Source organism: Esox lucius, chromosome 24 (assembly GCF_011004845.1).
Source record: "Esox lucius isolate fEsoLuc1 chromosome 24, fEsoLuc1.pri, whole genome shotgun sequence".
NCBI classification, from domain to species: domain Eukaryota; kingdom Metazoa; phylum Chordata; class Actinopteri; order Esociformes; family Esocidae; genus Esox; species Esox lucius.
Window position 1 is genome coordinate 4,476,131 of NC_047592.1, and position 23,674 is coordinate 4,499,804.

Here is a 23,674-nt window from a genome sequence, read left to right on the forward strand (position 1 = left end):
ATCCTGATAGTCAGTTCCTTCTATAGATGTATGTCGACTTGATGCTCACTCATTTTAATGATGAAAAAGACCCGCGTGAGGTCACGCCGTGAGAGGCGAATATGAACGCTGATCAGATAATTTCCCAGTGTAGTGAACACCAAGACCAGAGTTGTGTGGGTCCAATTGCAGAAGTGCAATGGTAGATTTATTGTACATCGCACAAGGGAGTAGGCTAGCACACAAACGATCAAGACAGGCAGAGAGTCGGAAACCAGAAGATCAGTCCTTGAAGGCGAAGGCACAGGCAGGGATGAGCAGGGACGCGAAACCGAGAAGCAGGCAAGCAGGTCAGGAAGCCGGGTGATCAATCAGCGGAGGCTACAGTACAGGCTGGGAGAGACGGTAAGGATATCCAGGGGCAGGCAGGGAGGTCGGTGTTCCGGGAAGGCAGTCCGTAACAACACAGGTAGGGTAGGCAGGGGGAAACACGACGGGGCAGACGAACAGGTCAAGACGCAGGGTTCTGTAAACGAGGAGAGAGGACGGGACCGGAGGGTAGCGAACACAACAGGCTGGGAATCAACAAAGTAATGAGCGAGCGCGATAGCAGGCTTGGCAGGTCCACTGAGAACAATACCTCACACTGGAGGGGAGGTAGAGCACGGGCTAAATAGAGGGGTTAACAGGGCACAGGTGTTCAATATTCAGGTGATTGGGATCTGGAGTGTTGGGTGCGTTCATGCGTGCTGGGAAGTGAAACGGTGGCAGGTGCGGAGCGTGGCGGGGAGGAGTTGGACCGGGAGTGACGGGAAAACCTCACACCCAGAATGCATAGAAAATCTACCATAACATACATAACTGTGTGCACAGTACATAATTGTTGAAAATACAAAATAATGCTGTCTAAATCTAATCTAACTCTAAAACTAAATCTACAGTAACATACTGTACAAAGGTTATACAGTAAGAAACTACAGAAATAATTTACAGTGTACTTGTCACTTTTCTCCTACCTCTTTTTGTGTAACTTCTGTTACTCATGCTCCACTCATCTCTGGAAATTTCTTCCACTGAATGAAGAAAGTATAAACCAAAGAAAGTATCTGTGTTGCTGATCACAAACTTAAGATTCAAAATGTACTAATCTGCTCTTCACTCTTTACTGCTAAACGCATTTTCCTCTCTTGTCCCTCTTCCAATTCACCTGCTTTCATATTTCATTTCTTTTCATCTCTATTTTCTTTGCTTTTCCCCCTCACTCATCCCTTTCTTCTCCACTCCTCAAATCCAGACTTCCACTTGTCCTCTTCTCTCCTATTTCTCCACTCCTCATCACACATTTTTCTCCTCTCTCCTTCTCTTAACTTCTGCTTTTCACTTCATTCTCACTCCCCTCATCATCTCTCCTCCTCTTGTCCTCCAGCCTCTCCAGCTCCACAGGTATATTCGTGTCCTTGTCTCTTCACACACTTATTTTTCCTCCTTGTTCATTTTCAGACTTATCTCCTTACTCGGAATGTAATAAATGTAAAAGCTATTAACCATACAGAACTTCTGTAAATCTTACCAATTTAGTAACCAGCATATTAGGCATCTCCATTCTTTTGCTCCTTTCTCTCTCCATTCTTTGCCTCCTACACACTTTCTTCTATTTCTTCTCTGCATTCCTTTCCAACTGCCGTGCCTCCATTCTTTCTCTTGAAACTCTCTAAATCTTTGCTCTCCTATTGTTGTCTTGATTAAGCATTTTTCTGTTGCGGCGACATAAGGCTGTATCGACGTGGCTTTAATTGAGCAAATCTGTCAATAACGCTGTCAGGGTTGATGTCATTCAAATTGTCCTTTTCCATTGACATGATGGCCAAGTCATTGAGCCTGTCTTGACCCATGGTGTTCCTTAACCATGTATGAAGACAGCGCAACGCACAGAAGGAGCGTTCACAGCTGCAGCTGCTTACTGGAATCGTCAGGGCAACTTGGAAGAGAGCCTTCAGGCTGGGAAACATGTCTTCATCAAGCAGTTGGAACACAGTGGAGGTGTCAGGGACTGTCTCTTTCTCCATCCTTCTATTGATGAAACTAGGAGTTATTCTGGCTTCAACTGAATCTTATAATGGGAAGCAAGGCTTTTGAGGGCTTCTTCAGAGAGAAAGGTCTCTGTGGTTGGGTTGCAAGCATGAATACCTGACATAAGTGCTTCTCCCAAAACCTGAAAACCAGGCTGACTCCACCACAAAACCATCATATCTTTTTTGTTTGGGACCCACAGGGAGCTGGATGTAATTAGCCTCACGTAAGGCCATGGCCCTCTTGAACACATCTTCACCACCAGAGTCTGTGCAGAGCTCTGTCAAAGCTTGAAGGACTGCCGTCTTGTATCTGTCTTGCATCTGTCTCTGGCCTCGTCTGCCATCACAGAGCACATCTTTGCAATCTTCATTTGCTTGATGATGCTTTCTGTGATTTCTTGTGAAATGCTGGTTCTTGTTTCATTTGGGATAAATGAGAGCGGTAAGTGGTATGAGAAGGGGGAGTATATTCTTGTAGAAATGGGTCAAATTGTTTAAGGAGCTTCATACATTCAATAAAGTTGCCTTGATTCTGGCTGGATTCCTGCTCATCATGCCCCCGGTATTGGATGCCTTGTTTTCCTAAAAAGGTGGTTGCTTCCACAATGAAGGTACTGGCGTGTGTTCCTGTTCCGTGTAAAAACGTTGTTATATCCATAACTTACGGCCGTTTAGCCAGTAAGCTTGCGACACCGATGAAACATACTACATGACAACATGCATGACAACAACCCGCCAGCCCCTGTTGACAAGTTAATGATGAAGAAGATTTATATTCTTCTTCGTTAGTTTTAATTGGCAGTTGACAAACAAGATGAGTGATGCGCGATGCATTACCGCCTGCCACCACGTACGGTAATAGAGCTTTTGTTTCATTTTTTGCCACTCCAGTCAGAAAGACTGAGAGGAAATGAAACAAAGTTTAAGTTATTTTAAAAAACCTAAAAGAATCAGGGCTTTTGACAAAACATCTGGGGCTTAAGCCAGATTTCTTTTTTATATATCTTTACATATTTAGTTTGCTACAAATAAGTTTTGTGTGCATCAGCATTTTATGCAAACTTTAGATTTTGCCCATGAACCAAGCTCTAAGTGGATGGAAACAAAGGTATTTTACATTGCAAATAATACATTTCTAAAGACTTAATTAGGAGCACCTGGGACGAAGCCAGCTCAGTAATCCAGGATAATCATCCTCACCTGTTTCAGGTTCTTAAAAAGGAGAGGAGATACAGAACTCACATCACAGGGAGATTCAGTGGAGAGAGCTGAAGTGGGCTTAATAAGTGTTAACTGGTCATTTCAGAAGGTGAGAGGTCAACAGGTGTCATTCTTATTCCACTGTTTGCCTTTATATCAAATGACACTGTTCCCTGTGAGGTGAATTTAATGTCCTGGATAAAGTGATGACCAGTGTTCCACTCTAGTGGAAAAGATAGTATTGACTTTGTTTTTTCAGTACATTCTTAACAACTGAATAATATATTCTGTGGTAAGTCTGGACAGAACCTAAAATGTTGATGTTCTATAGTACATTTGTGAGCTTCTTCTGTGTTGAAAACATCCCACTTGGAGGGTTGTCTTTTAGTCAGGATCAGTTTCCTCTTGCCAGTTTCAGCAAGTCTTTTGATGACAACTGGTCTTTGTCTTGTGTTCTCTTAGGATTACATCATGGGAGTGATAATGGTTTTCCTGCTTCTCATTGCTACATTTTCTCTGGGAGATGCGAGTAAGAGGGTTCCCCTTTTCTCAACAATGTGACTGACTGGTCTTTACAATATTGACTGGTTTAATGCCGCTTGTGGATCAGTTTTGATTCTTAAATGTTTCTTGGTCACATGTAGCCTAGTGTTTTACTTACTTTGGTCTTACAGGGCCATCCAGATGTAATCGGGGATGGCAAAAGTTTGGATCCCGCTGCTTCCGTTTTGAAGAGATTCTGAGGTCATGGACTGAGGCAGAGGTAGCTGTCTCACCCTAGATATTTGGGTGTGGAAACACTACTGCATATTCCTGGTTTAATGACATTGTCCATCTTTACCTCTTTAGCGTCACTGTCAGTCTCTTGGTGGACACCTGGCCTCAGTACACAGCTGGAAGGAGTCTAGGTTCCTGGAGACGTTGACTGTAGATTCACCTTTGACCTGGATTGGAGGAAATGATGGTGGTCGGCCAGAGTTGAGAAAGGTACTTTGTCTTACTGGTGTAACGAAACGCGCTTCATCGGAATGACCACAGTTAGAAACACTCCACAGGGACAGTCTTGCTCCCAGATCTGTAAGGTCATTAGGTATACTTGGAAATGGGTCTACAGGATGCTTATGATGTCAAATCTGTTTGAAATATTGTGTGATGTCTTCAATAGCCTGTTCAGTTGACCAGTACTGTAGTTTAATGATGTCAATGTGAGCCAGTCTGTGTTTTTGGGACACCATAATATAGATGTTTGTTGATTTGGACTAAACAGTTTAACCGTCTTAGTGTTTCTATAGCTTTCCAAATGGATTGGTGTTCTGTGGTAGTTGCTAGTGTAGTTGATGAATGCCTAAATGTCATGGGTGTGATGGTGAAACCTACACTTCTCCACAGGACAGGAGCTGGTCCTGGACTGATGGCTCTGGATTTAATTACCATGAATGGGCACAAGGGGAACCCAACAACTATAATGGTGTCAGAGAGCCGTGTATTCAGATGAACTTTGGAGGTACAGTCATTCACTTGTCCATCAGTCACATCTAACTTGACAGTTCTTTGAATCCTGTGTATGTGGGTGTTATTTTTACTGTTTTCTTTGAAGAAAAACATCGCTGGAACGACGAAGTCTGTGAGAAGCGCTTTGCATCGGTCTGCTCCAGACGCCGTTGAATCAACTGTTGTTGCTGTGACGTGTTCCTGTTGAATGATGTGGTTGTCAATAAAACCGCTGAACACATTTCTTGTGTCATTTGGCTTAATATTACAGGTCATGTCCTTGAGGGTTGTTGGTTCCAGAGTCTAGAATGTGGCAGTTTTAATTATTTAGTCTATTCATTCCACAAACCCACTTAAATTGGGTTTGTCTCTCTATCTGTATGCTTGAGCCTTGCATATGAAATTTCTACCTTATGTACTTCATTTTGAGTCATATCTCTCTCAATGCTCTATAGTCCTTCAGTTGATACACTTACTGTCTGCTGATAAGCAACTGGTTGATGTCTTGAATTAAGGTACAGTTAGGATTAAAGGTATTAAATCAAGTTACTCAGTCCGAGCATCAACAAAAGCCCTTCTTGGACTCTGAATATGAAATGTTCAGATATGACGCTGTGTTCAGGCAGTGCAATTTGGTCTCTCAATATTATGTAGAAGTCTGATTGGTCAAAGTCTTGCTCCCATATCTGTAAGGTCCTTGCCTATACTTGGAAATAGGTCTACAGGATGCTTGTGATGTCAAATCTGTTTGAAATATAATGTAATGTCTTCAATAGCCTGTGTTCAGTTGTCCAGTACCTTAGTATAATGATGTCAATGTGAGCCAGTCTGTGTTTTGGTTCACATCAATGCCTGTTGATTGGGCTGAACAGGTTACCTGTCTTAGTGTTTCTATAGCTTTCCAAATGGATTGGAGTTCTGTGATAGTTGCTTGTTCATGAATGCCTAAATGTCATGGGGGTGTGATGCTGAGACCTACACATCTCCACATGACCGGAGCTGGTCCTGGACTGATGGATCTGGATTTAATTACCATGAATGGGACGAAGGGGAAGCCAACAACTATAATGGTGTCTGAGGGCCGTGCATTCAGATTAACTTTGGAGGTACAATCATTCACTTGTCCACTAGTCACACTTGACAGTTAACTGAATGCCTGTCAATATGATGTGGGAGTAAATTCAACTTTCTTTTGAAGGTCTTCATCGCTGGAACTATGAAGTCTGTGAAAATAACTTTGCTTCTGTCTGCTCCAGAAACCATTAAATCAACTGTTGCTGTGGCATCATCCTGTTGAATGATGTGGTACATTTTCACAATCACCGTTACATGATTCAGTTGGCTGGGAGTCAACCTCTATAACACCTTGACATTGAAGTTTTGTTGGAGACAGTCATTAGAAATCTTTATTTTTGTAAATAATACATTACATTTATATATGTAAGGGGCACTAATTGTAATGTAGAGTGAAGTGCTGCCTTTCTAAGGAACTTTTCAAAAGAGGAGAAATAAAAGTACCAAATAGTTTACTCAGAACATATAGCCTGCATTTATTAAACATCAATTATCAAACAGTATGACCTTGTTTCTCTTTTCTTTCGCAATGTCCTTTTAGTTTTCAACCCTCTTGTTACACATATGTTGAGAAAAAAAAATTGAAAATAAAATGACCTCAGAGCTCTGATGAAATAACCCCAAAATAATAACCCAAAGTCCATCAACCCGGGTAGTATGTTTTTTTATTTGTGTGTGGTGAAATCTCGCGCTTATCTGTACAATGTTTGCATTCAGAGCATACATGAAACTCAAACACTAGCATGTCACGTAGTAACACAGCTTCAACATGGCATGGAATAGCACTTCAAATCATTAAACTCTTGTTCAACTTGTTTTTTTTACTTATGTAGTACAAATGTCAGCAATACATTTTCACACAATGCATTAAACAACTTGATTTACAGCAAAATAAAAATAGGGTTAAGTCCACGTGCTTAACTCAGTAAACCTATCTATCACGCTATTTTGGCTAGTAGCACAAATAACCAAGTGTACAACACTCACCGGAGAAAAATAATACAAGTAAACTCCTTGTCGTAATTTCGATCCTTTGCTCTGCTATTTTGGTGAAAAAACTAAAAAACTTTAAATAGGTCTTAATTGTTAAATATATTTTTTACTCAGGGTGGAAAATCTAAATATAGCTTCAGCTCGCTATCGTTCCGCTCTTCTCGATTTTTCTCCTTCTCCCTCTAAGAATCAGTGTAGCAGTTTCCCCTATATGCAGCGCCACCACTGCCTCCTACTAGGCCAAATATGGTTTGCAGAGAAAACCTAACAAGTAATAAAGGAATTCAATATTAACTAAAAATAACCTAACCCTGCTTGTAGGATAATTTCAAGTGGGTTACATATAGCACTTTACAATACATAACTACAGAGAGCAATGAGACAAATGTTTGCTAACAAAACAAAAAGCGTTGGGGTGGGTCAAACGTAGGGCTGGGGCTAGGCTTGTTTGAACAGAGGAGACTTGAGGTGATGGATGAATATGGCAAAAGATTTGGAGTCCTGGATGAAATGTGGAAGTGCATTCTTGGAGCAGCCCGTGAAAAAGCCTTGTCTCCAAAGCTCCATAGCTTGGATCGAGGGATGATGAGGAGGCCCACAGTGGCTGAGCATAATGACTTGGAGGAATGGTATTGGGGAAAAACTTCAGAGAGATAGAGTGGCATCTGACCTGCGGCCGTATGTCTTGGACACTCGGGTGAAGAGAGGGGCGGAGCTGTCAACTGATCACCACCTGGTGGTGAGTTGGATCCGATGGCGGTGGAGGAAGCTGGACAGACTCGGCAGGACCAAGCGTACTGTAAGGGTCTGCTGGGAACGTCTGGCCGAGTCTCCTGTCAGAGAGATTTTTAACTCCCACCTCCGGCAGAGCTTCGACTGGATCCCGAGGGAGGCTGGAGATATTGAGTCCGAGTGGACCATGTTCTCCACCGTCATTGTCGAAGCGGCGGCTCGGAGCTGTGGCCGTAAGGTCTCCGGTGCCTGTCGAGGCGGCAATCCCCGAACCCGGTGGTGGACAACGGAAGTAAGGGATGCTGTCAAGCTGAAGAAGGAGTCCTATCAGGCCTGGTTGGCTTGTGGGACTCCTGAGGCAGCTGACGGGTACCGACAGGCCAAGCGGACTGCAGCCCGGATGGTTGTGGAGGCAAAAACTCGGGCCTGGGAGGAGTTCGGTGAGGCCATGGATAAGGACTATCGGCTGGCCTTGAAGAGATTCTGGCAAAACATCCGGCGCCTCAGGAGAGGGAAACAATGCCCTACCAACGCTGTTTACTGTAGAGGTGGGCAGCTGTTGACCTCAACTGGGGATGTCGTTGGGCGGTGGAAGGAGTACTTCGAGGATCTCCTCAATCCCGCCGTCACGTCTTCCGTTGAGGAAGCAGAGGATGAGGGCTCAGAGGTGGACTCGCCCATCACCCGGGCTGAAGTCACAGAGGTGGTTAAGAAACTCCTCGGTGGCAAGGCACCGGGGGTGGATGAGATCCGCGCTGAGTACCTCAGGTCTCTGGATGTTGTGGGGCTGTCTTGGCTGACACGCCTGTGCAACATCGCGTGGCAGTCGGGGACAGTGCCTCTGGGATGGCAGACCGGGGTGGTGGTCCCTCTTTTTAAGAAGGGGGACCGGAGGGTGTGTTCCAACTATAGGGGGATCACACTTCTCAGCCTCCCCAGGAATGTCTCTGCCAGGGTTCTGGAGGGGAGAATACAGTCGATAGTAGAACCTCGGATTCAGGAGGAATAGTGTGGTTCCTCAGAATTTCTAGGTGCAGCCAGGGGCCGGAGGGTGTCAGGTTTGGGGACCACACGATTTCGTCTCTGCTCTTTGTGGATGATGTTGTCGTGTTGGCCCCTTCAAGCCAGGACCTTCAGCATGCACTTGGACGGTTTGCAGCCGAGTGTGAAGCGGTGGGGATGAAAATCAGTGCCTCCAAATCCGAGGCCATGGTCCTCAGTCGGAAAAGGGTGGCTTGCCCACTTCAGGTTGGTGGAGAGTGCCTGCCTCAAGTGGAGGAGTTTAAGTATCTAGGGGTCCTGTTCACGAGTGAGGGAAGGATGGAACGGGAGATTGACAGACGGATCGGTGCAGCTTCTGCAGTAATGCGGTCGATGTATCGGTCTGTCGTGGTGAAGAAAATGCTGAGCCGCAAGGCCAAGCTCTCGATTTACCGGTCAATCTACGTTCCTACTCTCAACTATGGTCATGAGCTTTGGGTCATGACCGAAAGGACAAGATCCCGGATACAGGCGGCCGAATTGAGCTTTCTCCGCAGGGTGGCTGGGCGATCCCTTAGAGATAGGGTGAGAAGCTCGGTCACCCGGGAGGAGCTCAGAGTAGAGCCTTCCTGGGAAGGTGTTCCGGTCCCGTCCCACCGGGAGGAGACCCCGGGGAAGACCTAGGACACGCTGGAGGGACTATGTCTCCCGGCTGGCCTGGGAACGCCTCGGTGTCCCCCCGGAAGAGCTGGAGGAAGTGTCTGGGGAGAGGGAAGTCTGGGCATCTCTGCTTAGACTGCTGCCCCCGCGACCCGGCCCCGGATGAAGCGGAAGAAGATGAATGAATGAATGACACAAGAAATGTGTTCAGCAGTTTTATTGACAACCACATCATTCAACAGGAAGACGTCACAGCAACAACAGTTGATTTAATGGCTTCTGGAGCAGACTGCTGCAAAACCCTTCTGACAGACTTCGTTGTGGCCAGAAAAGGGCAATAATTAAGTTATACAGTCAGTCCATTATTTCCAATTTTTTTATCAGAATCAGAAGTATAGGAATGGGCTGGTGAGTTAATTACTTCCCTTGACAAATATTACCCACCGCGGGCCGGACGGAATTGTCTTAAGGTTTGGGTTAGTAAGGTGGCTGGGACAAACTAAGGCCTGCGGGCCATTCTATGCTTAAACCCAACAAGTAATTGCTCACCAGCAGAAAGTAATGCTAAAAAACCAAATACCTATAAAACATCTAGATTGTGAAATTTCACAAGCAATGCTGCAGTAGTGTACAGACATTAGTTTAAGGGTCTTGATTTGTGATTGAATGAACTGAATTAAAATGACCATAACCTGTCACATGCTAGACTCTGAAACTAACAACCCTCAAGGACGTGACATGTAAAATTAACCCAAACAACACTAGAAATGTGTTCAGCTGTTTTATTGACAACCACATCATTCAACAGGACGATGTCACAGCAACAAGTACATTTAATGGCTTCTGGAGCAGACTGATGCAAAGCGCTTCTCACAGACTTCGTCGTTCCAGCGATGTTTATCTTCAAAGGAAACAGTACCTTCAAACCTCCAAAGTTCATCTGAATACACAGCTCTCTGACACCATTATAGTTGTTGGGTTCCCCTTGTGCCCATTCATGGTAATTGAATCCAGATCCATCAGTCCAGGACCAGCTCCTGTCCTGTGGAGAAGTGTAGGTTTCAGCATCACACACATGACATTTAGGCATTCAACAACTACACAAGCAAGTACCACAGAACGCCGATCCATTTGGAAAGGGATAGATACTAACATAAGACCAGTAACCTGTTTCAGCCCAATCAACAAACATCTATAGTATGGTGTCCCAAAACACAGACTGGCTCACATTGACATCATTATACTACGGAATTGTCTTAAGGTTTGGGTTCGTACGGCGGCTGGGACAATCTAAGACCTGCGGGCCTCAGGGTTAGCACCCCTGTACTAACTCTAACTTAAAGCCTAATGCCATTTTAACCCCATTCTAAGCTTAACCCCAACAAGCAATTGATTACCAGCAAATAGTTATACTATGAACCAAATACCTATAGAACATCTAGATGGAAATTGGGACTCAAAGTGTAACCTAGTCATTTTACACATCAGCTAATCTCATCAGGTGTTCAGGTGATGCAACAGATGACCTGCAATCATTGATGCATGCAATGTCTTAGGAGGGGAACCGACCCTCATGTTCTGAGTGACTACATTTGCAACAAACCATTTGGCAGAATGACCATACCCCAGGAATTTTGTAGCTCCCCCATAACCGTATTGTTGCAAATACTCCCACTATGGTATTGTGCTTGAGGCGGTAACTTCATCATCCACCAATTATATTATCCCAGCTATAACTGGCTCCTCCCACCCAACCAATAGCATCAAATCCACCCCATCCAGACTACCATTTAGTTACTGTGTAGAAGGATGCATTTGAAATGAACTCTTCAGATTTACTTGACAAGTTCAGGAATACAGAACAAAATACTAACCTAGACTATGTTCTTGAAATGTCTTATGCAATGCTAGAGTATACAGACTAATTTGGCTGAAGGTCTTGACTGAACTGAATTTAAATGACAAAATAATACTGCCACATTCTAGACCGTGGAACCAACAACTGAGGATGTGATATTACCATTATAGTTGTTGGGTTCCCCTTCTGCCCATTCATGGTAATTAAATCCAGATCCATCAGTCCAGGACCAGCTCCTTTCCTGTGCAGATGTGTAGGTTTCAGCATCACACCCATGACATTTAGGCATTCATGAACAAGCAAGTACCACAGAACACTTATTCATTTGGATGGCTATAGAAACACTAAGACAGGTAAACTGTTGAGCCCAACCAACAGGCATTGATGCCTGATATAACTATGAAATCAAATGACTCTGTGTGTAATAGAGGGTGTGCCTAATCTATCGTATGTCAGTGTTGTTGGTGGGTGTCTTTGTCTGAAAGGATACTTTCTTTGTGGCAGGTGAGTTGCTGCTGGGCTGATGCAATCTGCCTGATCGGATGATGTCTCCTGTCCCCCTTCTCCCATCTCATTTTCATCTAGCAATTCATCTGCAGACTCCTCCGAGTTTCTGTCCTCTCCATCACACATGTCCATGGGCAGTACATGCTCGCAATCTGGCTCTTGCTCCGCTTTTCCTTCAGCTCATCCTCCTCAGTTCTTGGCCGGCATTTCCTCCCTCCACGTTGCCTTATCGGCAGTGTCGTGAAGCGTCTCCAGTCATCCTCGTCTTCAGAAACCTCTTCCGTCTCTTTTTCCCCTTCGCCACGTCACTATCCCCCTTGAACGGGTTTTACTCCTGTTCTGCTGGACATTGTCAACAGGTAGGAAGTCACAAGGCAGCAAAGGTTTTCGTTGTAGGACCCTCGCTTCTCCTGGACCACGTTCTGGCTTAACCACATACACTGGGCCGTCTTCATACTTCCTTTCCGTCACCACATGTACTCAATCCTCCCAGTATGATTGGAGTTTCCCCAGACCACCTCATTCTCCACGATTTCTCACCAAAACTTTGTTTCCTGGCTGGAGATCTGCTCCATATTTCTTCTTGTCGTAGCCTCGTTTTGCTTTCCTCTGCTCCTTCTGAACTTTTCTTGATACCAATACATATGTCTCTTTCATGTGCTTTCTCCACTTGGCAGCATAATCACCATGCGACACTCCACTCTCCCTTGGCTTCTGGCCAAACATTACATCAGTGGGCAGCCTCGGGTATCTGCCATACAGAACGTAGTATGGGGCGTAACCTGTCACTTCACTTCGCGTACAGTTGTACGCATGGAAAACCTTGTTTAGAGAGCTCTTCTAATCAGCCTTGGCTTGACTTGGCAGAGATCTCAGCATTGACAGCAACGTTCTGTTAAATCTCTCCACCTGTCCATTTCCAGCTGGGTGGTATGGAGTCATGCGGGAGTGTTGGATATCATAGATTTCCTCCATGTGCTCTACTTGTTTTCAAATCCCCTCCCTTGATCGTGGTGGAGTTTAGTGGGGAATCCATATCTGGAACAAAGTGGCCATAGATCTTTTCTGCTGCTGTCTTTGCAGACTTATTTTTGCAAGCATACGCTTGGGCGAAGCGTGTAAAATGGTCCATTACCACCAGGAAGTATTCGTAGCCACCCATGCAGCCCTCCAGACTCAGGAAATCCACTGATACCAGTTCGAAAGGGTAAGTCGTCACTATATTGACCAGTGGTGCTCTTGTCACTTTATTTGGACGCTTGCGTTTCAGACAGCTACACACCTTGGTAACATAATGTTCCACATCAGCCTGCATGTGAGGCCAATAGAACCTGTCCCGGATGAGGCTGAGTGTGCGCTCAACTCCCTGGTGACCCATAACCTCATGAAGCTCCTTAAACACCAACTGGCTGTATTTTCTGGGTGGTACTGTCTGGGTGCGTCCTGCTGAACGTCGACACAGTACTCCTTCCTCATCCAAAGACAATCTGTTTCGCTGCCTATACAGAACAGTCAACTCATCTCAACCGTCTCGTCCCACCAACCTTGGCCAACGTTCTGCTAGCACGTATTCCTGCACCTTTCCAAGCACTGTATCTTTTTTTTGGGCTCCTCGTAGTTCTTCAGGGGTCACTTTGGTCTCTTGTGTTGCTCCTTGATCCTGTTCGGCTTCAGAGCAAATTGTAGCTAAGGTGATTGGACACATCCTGGGCTCCTCCTCCTCCAGCTTCATGAGAAGTGAATCCGTGACAGCAGCCATGACTCTTGCACTGGCCTCCTGCAAACAGGTCGGCATGTATCTCTCCATGTCCAAAGGCATCCTTGACAGTCCATCAGCATCCCGTGACCCAAACCAATGTTGACCTTTTTGCCTCTGATATAGTACGGCCCCCAGTCCGTCTTGTGATGCGTCACAATGTAAGATGAAGGGCTGTTCAAAATCAGGGTAGCCTATGATTGGAGGATGGAGCAAGAACTCCAGTAGTGGGTTGAGGACATTTTGATGTTTTTCTGTCCAAGCCACAGAGGGACTGGAATGAAGTTGAGCAGGTTTTCCCCCTTTACCCCGACCCCTCTTGCTGTAGTCATCTTTACTGCTTGCCTCCGTTCCTGAAGGTTTCCCTATCGACAATAGTTGTTAATCAGATCTTTCATGTCACTGCTAGTCACGTCTTTACCTTCAGTGACCACCACATCCTCTCCAATGTCATTCCAGTCTGACCTCCCAGTAGCAGGTTTGGTATCTGCTGAATAAATGGACCTGACTTGCTGTACTCGTCCTAGTATCGTGCGGGGAGCAAGCATAATGTCCACATTGCTGATGTTGGTAATGGGGATGTGTACTTTTGTCGAGTTTCCCTTCTGAAGACTGATCACCATCTTAGGTACATCAAGTCCCTCAGGCCACTGTGGAATATCTTCTGGGTCAAACAGGACTTCCTGCTATGAAACCAGAGGACCAGCCCTCACTCTACATTTCACTGTTCTTGTTTGTCCGGCAGCAACAACTGTATTGATCCGTCCAACTTTCACTATTCCTTCTTTTCCAACTTGATCTCCATTCTGAATCATTTTAAAACAAAGTCGACATCCGCGATTCCGCGGACAGTGCTCATTTGCATAAATATTCAGAAAAATAGAATCACCATAATCGTCCGATTCCAATGGTATATTATTTGTAGCCACTTTCGTGAAGCGTTCCGTGTATAATTTGGGTTGTCTGTGTATTGTTTGGGTTGCTATGGGAACTTTTCACCAGGCAACGACATTGACCATGCATCTTAGAAAGGCTAATGTGTAGACAAGAATAGGGAGGGTGTACATCACTATATATGATGTTTTGAACCATAAAACATCGTTTGTATTATAAATATGATATAAAAATAAATATTTAGTCAACATAGTATGGGGGTGTTCTTGAGTTTTTGGGAAGAAGTTTAAGAGTTTATAAAATATATAAGTCCAAACGTAACTAGCGATCTAGTGCTGCCACCTGCTGGCCGTTTTACACCCAAAGTTAGATAGGGTTATTATCTTTCATTTTATAGTGTTTTATTTCTAGTTAGAAGAACCACATTGTTTGGGGGTGCCTATATTTTTTACCTTCTATTATTTAATTATTTCATTATTTTCAACCCAATTACAGTGTAATTTGATAGTAAAGGCATGAAAGTATGAGGAAATACCATTGACACAAAACTTCATAATGCTTTCAAAAAACAAGTCTTGATGCTGAATGGCAGAAATGTTTTCCGAAAACAATTTTTTTGCCTTTCAAACAGATGAGTTTTATAAATAGTGACCCAGAAGTCTGTTTTTATGTGTTTTTATTGTAGCCAGATGGGTTGTTATTACCAGGATACATCATATTAGGTTGTATCTGTTACAAAAATTAATTTTAGGACCCAAAATGTCCAAGTAGTGTAATCCGGCCGAAATCCCCATAGGCTACCAAGGGCTAATCAGTACTACTGCTTTTTTGCAGTCACATGAGAATGCTTACTTTACCACTTCTGGAATGATATCAGAGTGCTGCTCCATTCCCTTTGTCACCAGCTGCAGAATAACATTATAGCCAATGATTGGAGGCTGCCCCACACCTTGCTCACTGGAGAGAAGCACAGGTACCAAGAGTTGTGCCTGGGCCCCTCTTTTTGGCCCAAGTTGAAATTTCAACTCCACCCATCCTGAGAAAGGTATATCAGTTTGGTTTGCTGCTCGTCCAATGAGGGTTTCACCTTCGTCCAACAGTTCACTTAGGCTGCGTGTCGCAATGTGGGGAAAGCAAGTATTCTTCCATTCCTCATTGATGATGGTCACCTGCGACCCTGTGTCCCAGAGCGCCTGCACCGGCATGCATTCAAAGAAACAGTCAATCATACATCCAGGACCAATGAGGTTCTCCAATCTTGGGTGTCATCATAAAGGAATGTGGTTCGTATAGGTGGTAGCTCTAGCATGCTCTGTTTTTCCCTCTTTGTTCTAACTCCGCCTCCAGCTGCTTAATTCTTTGTCGCAGGAGCTCTCGAGTTTTCTCTTGTGGGTCGCAGTAACTCAGCATGAGGTTGAGCTGTCTGGTCTCATGGAATGAACAGATGTTTTTACATCGCTTCTGCCCTCTGCTGAATTCTTTGGTGCTCTACATGGCGGCACGATCCACAACTCCACTTCTGAAGCAGTGGTCGCATCGATCCTCTTCACCTTTCTCCTGACAAGCTCTGCATCCCTTTCTGTAGCTGGATCTTCCTTTGACTATACGCTCAGGAGGGTTGTGTTGTCTTTTCGGAGTTCCGCAACTTCCTCTCTCAGGAGTTTTACCATCTCATATAACTCGGATTCTCTCCGCCACTCCACTGCTGGTGTCTCTCTGCATTTTCGCCTGACAATATCACTTGACTGTTCCTGAACCAACACTTTGGCTTTACTAAAACTTCTGGATGCAGTCACTCAACCGTGTTTTTTTTTTTTTATCACTGGTGCAAATTTTCACACTCAACATTACATAATTCAGTTATCTGGGAGTCAATAACCTCTGTAACACCTTGACATTGAAGTTTTGTAGGAAACAACCATAAGAATGTTTAATAATACATTACATTTATATAGCCCTTTTCAAAAACCCAAAGACACTTTACAATACATACATGACTACAGAGAGCAATGAGACAAGGGGGTTGGGTCAAATAACATAGGGCTGGGGTTAGGCTTGTTTGAACAGAGGAGACTTGAGGTGGTGGATGAATATGGCAACAGATTGGGAGTCCTGGATGAATTGTAGAAGTGCATTCCAAAGTCTTGGAGCAGCCCGTGAAAAAGCCTCCGCAGCTTGGATCGAGGGATGATGAGCAGGCCCACAGTGGCAGAGCGGAAAGACTTGGAGGATTAGGGTGGCACAAATAAAAAAGGACTGGACAGTGCTGCAGACGCAGTGGGTCTACTCAGGACTGGATGTAACTGCTTTCAAATATTTTGCCCCACACATGGAAAGCCATTCCGATTGATGTTAAGTTGAATGTCAAGATATTTAAAATGTTAAACTCTGCTACATTCTAGACCCTGAAACTAACCATCAAAGACAATGATTATTAAGTTAAATTACTCATGACAGTAGAGTTCAGCTGTTTTATTGACAACCACAACAATCAATAGGTAAACATGACAGCAACAATTGATTTCAATCGCTTTGTGAGCAGACAGAAGCAAAGGGCTTTTCACAGACTTCATTGTTCCAGCGATGTTTATCTTCAAAGAAAACAGTAGACATTACTCCCAAATCACAGACAAGTATTCAATGAACTCCCAATTGAGATTTGACAAATGGACCAGTGAATGACTGTACCTCCAAAATTCATCTGAATACACGACTCTCCAGCAATAGAGTTGTTAGGCATTCCTTCTGCCCACTGTCGGTAATTAAATCCAGAGCCATCAGTCCAGGACCAGCTCTTGTACTGTAGAGAAGCAGTGAGGTCTCAGTAGCAATGCAAAGACATGACATTTGTATTCAGAAAGTACACAGGATACTACAAAATGCAGATGCATTAGTAATGCTATAGACTGTTGGTCTTCAGAAACAAATGAGAACACTAACCTGAAATGGTTTCTCAATAAACATTGTGTACTATTTGCAGACAAACTACATTAACATCATTTTAAAGTAGTATTGGCCAGGGGACTGAGGTAATTATATTGACATCACAAGCACCCTGTGACATATTTCCAGATATACCCAAACACCTTACTAAACTGGGAGCAAGACTGTGCCTGTGGAGTGTTTCTAACTGTAGTCACTGATACAGCGTGTTTTGTTACACCAGTATGACGAGGTACCTGTGTCATCTGAGGCTGACCACCATCCGTTCCTCCAATCCAGGTCAAAGGTAAATCTATAGTCAACGCCTGCAGAAATATAGACTCCAGCCAGCTGTGTACTGAGGCCAGGTGTCCACCAAGAGACTGACAGTGGAACTAAAGGAAGAGGCAAAGATGGACAATGTCATTTAACCAGTGATGTGCGGTCGTGTTTATCCACCCCATTCTAGAGTTAGGGGGCTACCTCCGCAGCCGCCCAAGATCTTGGAGTCTCATCGAAAATGACACAATGGGAACCAAACTGGCGCCATTCCCCAGGGCACCTGTGTGGCCCTGTAAAACAACCATAAGAAAAAGATCTAAATAAGTGGTTGTAAAATAACTGGGTACATTCAAAAACAAATTTACAAGAGCCATGACTAACCAACAAATTGCATTAAACTGTTGAAGATTTTTCCCCAAACCAGTTAATCACAAACGATGCTGAAATATGAAGGCCACTCTTACGCCAATGTGGATCTCCCAGAGAAAAGGCAGCACTGAGCAGCAGGAAAATAATCAACCCTGCCATGGTGAGGGATTCCTGAAAGAACAAGACAAATACCATTTCTTGTTAAAATTAAGTCAATACTACACTAGCACTAGCTACCATCTCAACCAAAGAAGATCACTGTAATCATCACTTTAACCAGGACACTAAATTCACAAAACAGGGACTAGTGTCATGTGGCATAAAGACAGTGTAATCAGACCTGTTGACCTCTCACCTTATGAAATTGTCAGTTATCTCACTTAAGACCTCTACAAATCTCTCCAATGATCCTCCCTGTGATGTGAGTTCTGTGTCACTGCTCTCCTTTTTAAGGACCAGACACAGGTGAGATGAATGTTCTTGATTGCTAGGCTGGCTTTACCCCAGGTGTTCCTATTATAACCTGATTATGGAAAGGTGAAGTATTCATTTTCCTATTTTAACATTCTCAATGTAGTGCTCATGTCCTCTCTCCTGGCTGTCTTAAAACCCTTTGGATTAGGTTCTCATCCAACAGCATTTTAGGACAGAGGACAATGAGCATGAAACTGACTGCTCTCCAGGTCTTTTTGGCAAGGTAGAAAAGTTGATTTCTTTGACCAGTCAGATCTGCACTGAAAAATTTGACTTGTACATAAGACAGACCAAAGTATACTGCCTGAACACAGCCTCATCTAACAGATCATACATTGTCTAGATTGGTATTGGGGAACATTTCCTATTCAGAGTCCCAGTAGGGTTTTTGTTGATGCCCTGACTCAGTAACTTGATTTAATAACTTTAATCCTAACCGTACTATAACACAAAACTCTGCCACATCCTAGACTCTGGAACTAAAAACCCTCAAGGACATGACTTGTAAAATTAACCCAAAATGCCACAAAATGTGTTCAATCACAGCATTCAACAGGACAATGTCACAGCAACAAGTTCATTTAATGGCTTCTGGAGAAAACTGATGCAAAAGCGCTTCACAGACTTCGTCATGGCCAGAAAAGGGCAATACCCATTGTCTATATTTACAATCACATTCAGAAATATAGGAATGGGCTGATGAGTTAATGACTTCCTTTGACAACTATGACCTACTGTTTGGGTTAGTATGGTGGCTGGGACAAACTATGACCTGCAGGCCATTATTAGCTTAAACCCAACAAGCAATTGCTCACCAGCAGAAAGTATTACTAGAAACCAAATTCCTATGAAACATCTAGATTGTGAAATTTCACAAGTAATGCTGCAGTGGTGTACAGACATAAGTATCAGGGTCATGAATTTTGATTGAATCAACTGAATTAAAATGACCATAAACTGCCCCATGCTAAACTCTGGAACTAACAACCCTCAAGGACATGTAAAATGAAACCAAATGACACAAGAAATGTGTTCAGCTGTTTTATTGACAACCACATCATTCAACAGGATGATGTCACAGCAACACGTTCATTTAACGGCTTCTGGAGCAGACTGATGCAAAGCGCTTCTCACAGACGTCGTCATTCCAGCGATGTTTTTCTTCAAAGAAAACAGTAAAAATTACTCCTACATAGACAGGATTCAATGAACTGTCAAGTTAGATGTGTGTGATGGACAGGTGAATGACTATACCTCCAAAGTTCATCTGAATACACGGCTCTCTGACACCATTATAGTTGTTGGGTTCCCCTTGTGCCCATTCATGGTAATTAAATCCAGAGCCATCAGTCCAGGACCAGCTCCTGTCCTGTGGAGAAGTGTAGGTTTCACCATCACACCCATGACATTTAGGCATTCATCAACTACACAAACTACCACAGAACACCAATCCATTTGGAAAGCTATAGAAACACTAAGACGGTTAAACTGTTTAGTCCAAATCAACAAACATCTATATTATGGTGTCCCAAAAACACAGACTGGCTCACATTGACATCATTAAACTACAGTACTGGTCAACTGAACAGGCTATTGAAGACATCACACAATATTTCAAACAGATTTGACATCACAAGCATCCTGTAGACCCATTTCCAAGTATATCTAATGACCTTACAGATCTGGGAGCAAGACTGTCCCTGTGGAGTGTTTCTAACTGTGGTCATTCCGATGAAGCTCATTTCGTTACACCAGTCAGACGAAGTACCTTTCTCAACTCTGGCCGACCACCATCATTTCCTCCAATCCAGGTCAAAGGTGAACCTACAGTCAACGTCTCCAGGAACCTAGACTCCTTCCAGCTGTGTACTGAGGCCAGGTGTCCACCAAGAGACTGACAGTGACGCTAAAGAGGCAAAGATGGACAATGTCATTAAACCAGGAATATGCAGTAGTGTTTCCACACCCAAACATCTAGGGTGAGACGGCTACCTCTGCCTCAGTCCATGACCTCAGAGTCTCTTCAAAACGGAAGCAGCGGGATCCAAAGTGGTGCCATATGCGACTACATCCGAGTGGCTTACTCGCATCTCCCAGAGAAAATGTAGCAATGAGAAGCAGGAAAACCATTATCACTCCCATGATGTAATCCTAAGAGAACACAAGACAAAGACCAGTTGTCATCAAAAGACTTGCTGAAACTGGCAAGAGGAAACTGATCCTGACTAAAAGACTTAACCCTCCAAGTGGGCTGTTTTCACCACAGAAGCTCAAAATGTACTATAGAACATCAACAGGTTCTGTCCAGACTTACCACAGAATATATTATTCAGTTGTTAAGAATGTACTGAAAAAACAAAGTCAATACTATTTTTTCCACTAGAGTGGATCACTGGTCATCACTTTAACCAGGACATTAAATTCACCTCACAGGGAACAGTGTCATTTGATATAAAGGCAAACAGTGGAATAAGAATGACACCTATTGAGCTCTAACCTTCTGAAATCACCAGTTAACACTTCACTTGTTAAGCCCACTTTAGCTCTCTCCACTGAAACTCCCTGTGATGTGAGTTCTGTATCTCCTCTCCTTTTTAAGGACCTGAAACAGGTGAGATTATTTTCCTGGATTACTGAGCTGGCTTTGTCCCAGGTGCTCCTAATTAAGTCTTTAGAAATGTATTATTTGCAATGTCAATACCTTTGTTTCCATCCACTTATTGAACTTGGTTTATGGGCAAAATCTAAAGTTTGCATAAAATGTTGATGCATGTTTCCCAAGCCAATGTGCATTTACATCTAAACTGATTTGTAGCAAACTAAATATGTAAAGATATAAAAAATTGTCAGTTTCCTGCTAAAACACTTTGTCGCATGCATTTTAAATTGTCAAATAAAATATTGGAAATGTTGAGTATTTCCATCGTTAGTTTTCTACTAGAAGTTGATTCGTGCTTAAAAATGTTGTCAACACACTTTGCACAGTAGCTTTGCCGTGATAGCTGGCCAGCTAGTCCAACCCCCACAAAATGGAGCGACTTCCTGAAGAATGTATTAATATTGGACACGTTTTCATAATTTTTTCATTAGTCAGTTGAACGCCACCGTTCATGTCATCTTCAGAAGGGCATCTGCCATCCAATATTGTTGGTACATTGTTGTATTCAGTCAAGAAACACCATAACCTCACCTGCCCGCCAGTACCAACTGCTGGCCGCTTAATACTTTCCTTTCTTTACCCTTCCCAGACAACAGAATGAATTATAACACATGAATGCAAAAATATTAGACAAATAATTAGTCAAATGTAAATCCCGTATCCACTGGCATTTCTCGACTAGGTCGACATATGGAAAATCCACCTCAGTCGTACATTAAAACGTTTGGTCACTGTTTATGAAATCGAATTGGCGCTGTTTCCATCAAGCCTATCGTAAAGTTTTTTCATTCAACTGAAATTTGATGAAAATCAATGCCAAGTGGAAACCTGAAATTAAAAGCTCTCACCGTCTCTGTTTTTTTCTTTTTAGCATTGCGAAAAAAAGTTGTGATATTTATCGCAGTAATTGATTTTTGACCAATCAGATCAGAGGGGTATACTACGAAGGGTGTTCAACCTACTCAGATTTAACTCGGGGTTATCAAGTTATCAAGAGTTTGTCAACCCTGACTTTCCAAAGTGGTGTTGAACCGTACTACGACGGTGATTAAGATATTTGTTAGTTGACTCGCTGTTCACTTCCTGGAGTTTGTGCGCGTTCACTTAAAAGGGGCCCGTTCGACAACGTAAGCTGATTTTTGCACAACGGCTCATGCTCCGTCTTCTTTCCTGGAAGTATGCACGTTTATATAGAAATTTTATGAGTTTATAGAAAGGTTTACGCCGAAATTCTTGTCCTATGTTCTCTGTTTTGGCTTACAGTCTCTTTTATTTGTAGTATGAGATGTAAGGACAAGTAAAATAATCTAAACATGTGAAATAAAGATAATTCAGTTATGGCCTACATTTCTGAAATTGACCCATTACTCACTCTTAATTATTTAAGATCTACTCCATATAACGCCTAGGCGGCAGGGCTATCAGTATGAATTTAATGCTCAAATACCTGCACATTAATGCTGTCAAATTAATTCCTATTCACATAACCAACCTCATGTTCTCTACAGGGTGATGGAGGGTTCATGGGAGTTTGCCCAAACAATCCACATGTGTTTTGTGGATTTGGAGAAGGCTTTCGACTGTGTCCCTCGCGGCATCCTGTGGAGGGTGCTTCGGGAATATGGGGTCCTAGGTCCTTTGCTAAGGGCTGTCAGGTCCCTGTACGACCGAAGCAGTAGCTTGGTCCGCATTGCCGGCAGTAAGCCAGACTTGTTCCCTGTGCATGTTGGACTCCGGCAGGGCTGCCCTTTGTCACCGGTTCTGTTCCTAATTTTTATGGACAGAATTTCTATGCGCAGCCAGGGGCCGGAGGGTGTCAGGTTTGGGGACCACACGATTTCGTCTCTACTCTTTGCGGAAGATGTTGTCGTGTTGGCCCCTTCAAGCCAGGACCTTCAGCATGCACTTGGACGGTTTGCAGCAGAGTGTGAAGCGGTGGGGATGAAAATCAGTACCTCCAAATCCGAGGCCATGGTCCTCAGTCGGAAAAGGGTGGCTTGCCCACTTCAGCTTGGAGGAGAGTGCCTGCCTCAAGTGGAGGAGTTTAAGTATCTAGGGGTCCTGTTCACGAGTGAGGGAAGGATTGAACGGGAGATTGACAGACGGATCGGTGCAGCTTCTGCAGTAATGCGGCCGATGTATCGGTCTGTCGTGGTGAAGAAAGAGCTGAGCCGCAAGGCGAAGCTCTCGATTTACCGGTCAATCTACGTTCCTACTCTCACCTATGGTCATGAGCTTTGGGTCATGACCGAAAGGACAAGATCTCGGATACAGGCGGCCGAAATGAGCTTTCTCCGGAGGGTGGCTGGGCGATCCCTTAGAGATAGGGTGAGAAGCTCGGTCACCCGGGAGGAGCTCAGAGTAGAGCCGCTGCCCCTCCACATCAAGAGGGACCAGCTGAGGTGGCTTGGGCATCTGTTTCGGATGCCTCCGGAACGGCTTCCTGGGAAGGTGTTCCAGTCCCGTCCCACCGGGAGGAGACCCCGGGGAAGACCTAGGACATGCTGGAGGGACTATGTCTCCCGGCTGGCCTGTGAACGACTCAGTGTCCCCCTGGAAGAGCTGGAGGAAGTGTCTGGGGAGAGGGAAGTCTGGGCATCCCTGCCTAGACTGCTGCCCCCAGATAAGCAGAAGATGGAATAACTGGCTCCACCCACCCAACCTATACATCAAAACCACCCCATTCAGACTACAATATAATTCCTATGTAGAAGGATGCATCTGAAATTAACTCTTCAGAGCAGCTTGACAAGTTCAGGAATACAGAACAA

The 23,674-nt window shown here is 44.0% G+C and overlaps 4 protein-coding genes across 9 annotated transcripts in view; 1 reads left to right on the forward strand and 3 right to left on the reverse strand.

The window, feature by feature from the left end:
• Positions 1-3,279: 3,279 nt before the first annotated feature.
• LOC114832769 (ladderlectin-like) lies at positions 3,280-4,983 on the forward strand. The gene is made up of 6 exons (XM_029118585.2): positions 3,280-3,360; positions 3,714-3,780; positions 3,926-4,014; positions 4,101-4,238; positions 4,641-4,755; positions 4,849-4,983. The coding sequence occupies exons 2-6, from the start codon at positions 3,723-3,725 to the stop codon at positions 4,914-4,916; spliced, it is 468 nt and encodes a 155-aa protein (XP_028974418.2). The 5' UTR covers positions 3,280-3,360; positions 3,714-3,722; the 3' UTR covers positions 4,917-4,983.
• A 4,973-nt stretch (positions 4,984-9,956) lies between these two features.
• Positions 9,957-23,674, reverse strand: part of LOC105030913 (ladderlectin-like) — a 43,292-nt gene continuing 29,574 nt past the window's right edge. The window contains exon 6 of the mRNA XM_034290316.1: positions 9,957-10,083. Coding sequence (XP_034146207.1) covers positions 10,016-10,083 — 68 coding nt within the window. The 3' untranslated portion in view covers positions 9,957-10,015. The remainder of the gene's footprint in view (positions 10,084-23,674) is intronic.
• LOC114830234 (ladderlectin-like) lies at positions 10,110-20,846 on the reverse strand. Of its 5 annotated transcripts, none has more exons than XM_034290320.1 (5): positions 20,742-20,846; positions 20,237-20,395; positions 20,013-20,150; positions 11,203-11,281; positions 10,110-10,224 (listed from the first exon to the last, which is right to left on the reverse strand). In XM_034290320.1, the coding sequence occupies exons 2-5, from the start codon at positions 20,384-20,386 to the stop codon at positions 10,202-10,204; spliced, it is 390 nt and encodes a 129-aa protein (XP_034146211.1). In that variant the 5' UTR covers positions 20,387-20,395; positions 20,742-20,846; the 3' UTR covers positions 10,110-10,201. The 5 variants fall into 5 exon arrangements, with proteins under 5 accessions (XP_034146211.1, XP_028973152.2, XP_028973153.2 ...); XM_029117320.2 differs by lacking the exons at positions 10,110-10,224; positions 11,203-11,281 and adding exons at positions 19,273-19,405; positions 19,499-19,613; XM_034290319.1 differs by lacking the exons at positions 10,110-10,224; positions 11,203-11,281 and adding exons at positions 19,273-19,405; positions 19,499-19,613 and having other exon boundaries at positions 20,755-20,835.
• LOC114828669 (ladderlectin-like) lies at positions 16,655-18,230 on the reverse strand. 2 transcript variants are annotated; one of them, XM_034290312.1, is made up of 6 exons: positions 18,126-18,230; positions 17,866-17,941; positions 17,603-17,691; positions 17,359-17,514; positions 16,886-16,997; positions 16,655-16,788 (listed from the first exon to the last, which is right to left on the reverse strand). In XM_034290312.1, the coding sequence occupies exons 2-6, from the start codon at positions 17,927-17,929 to the stop codon at positions 16,721-16,723; spliced, it is 489 nt and encodes a 162-aa protein (XP_034146203.1). In that variant the 5' UTR covers positions 17,930-17,941; positions 18,126-18,230; the 3' UTR covers positions 16,655-16,720. The 2 variants fall into 2 exon arrangements, with proteins under 2 accessions (XP_034146203.1, XP_028973163.2); XM_029117330.2 differs by having other exon boundaries at positions 17,377-17,514; positions 18,126-18,229.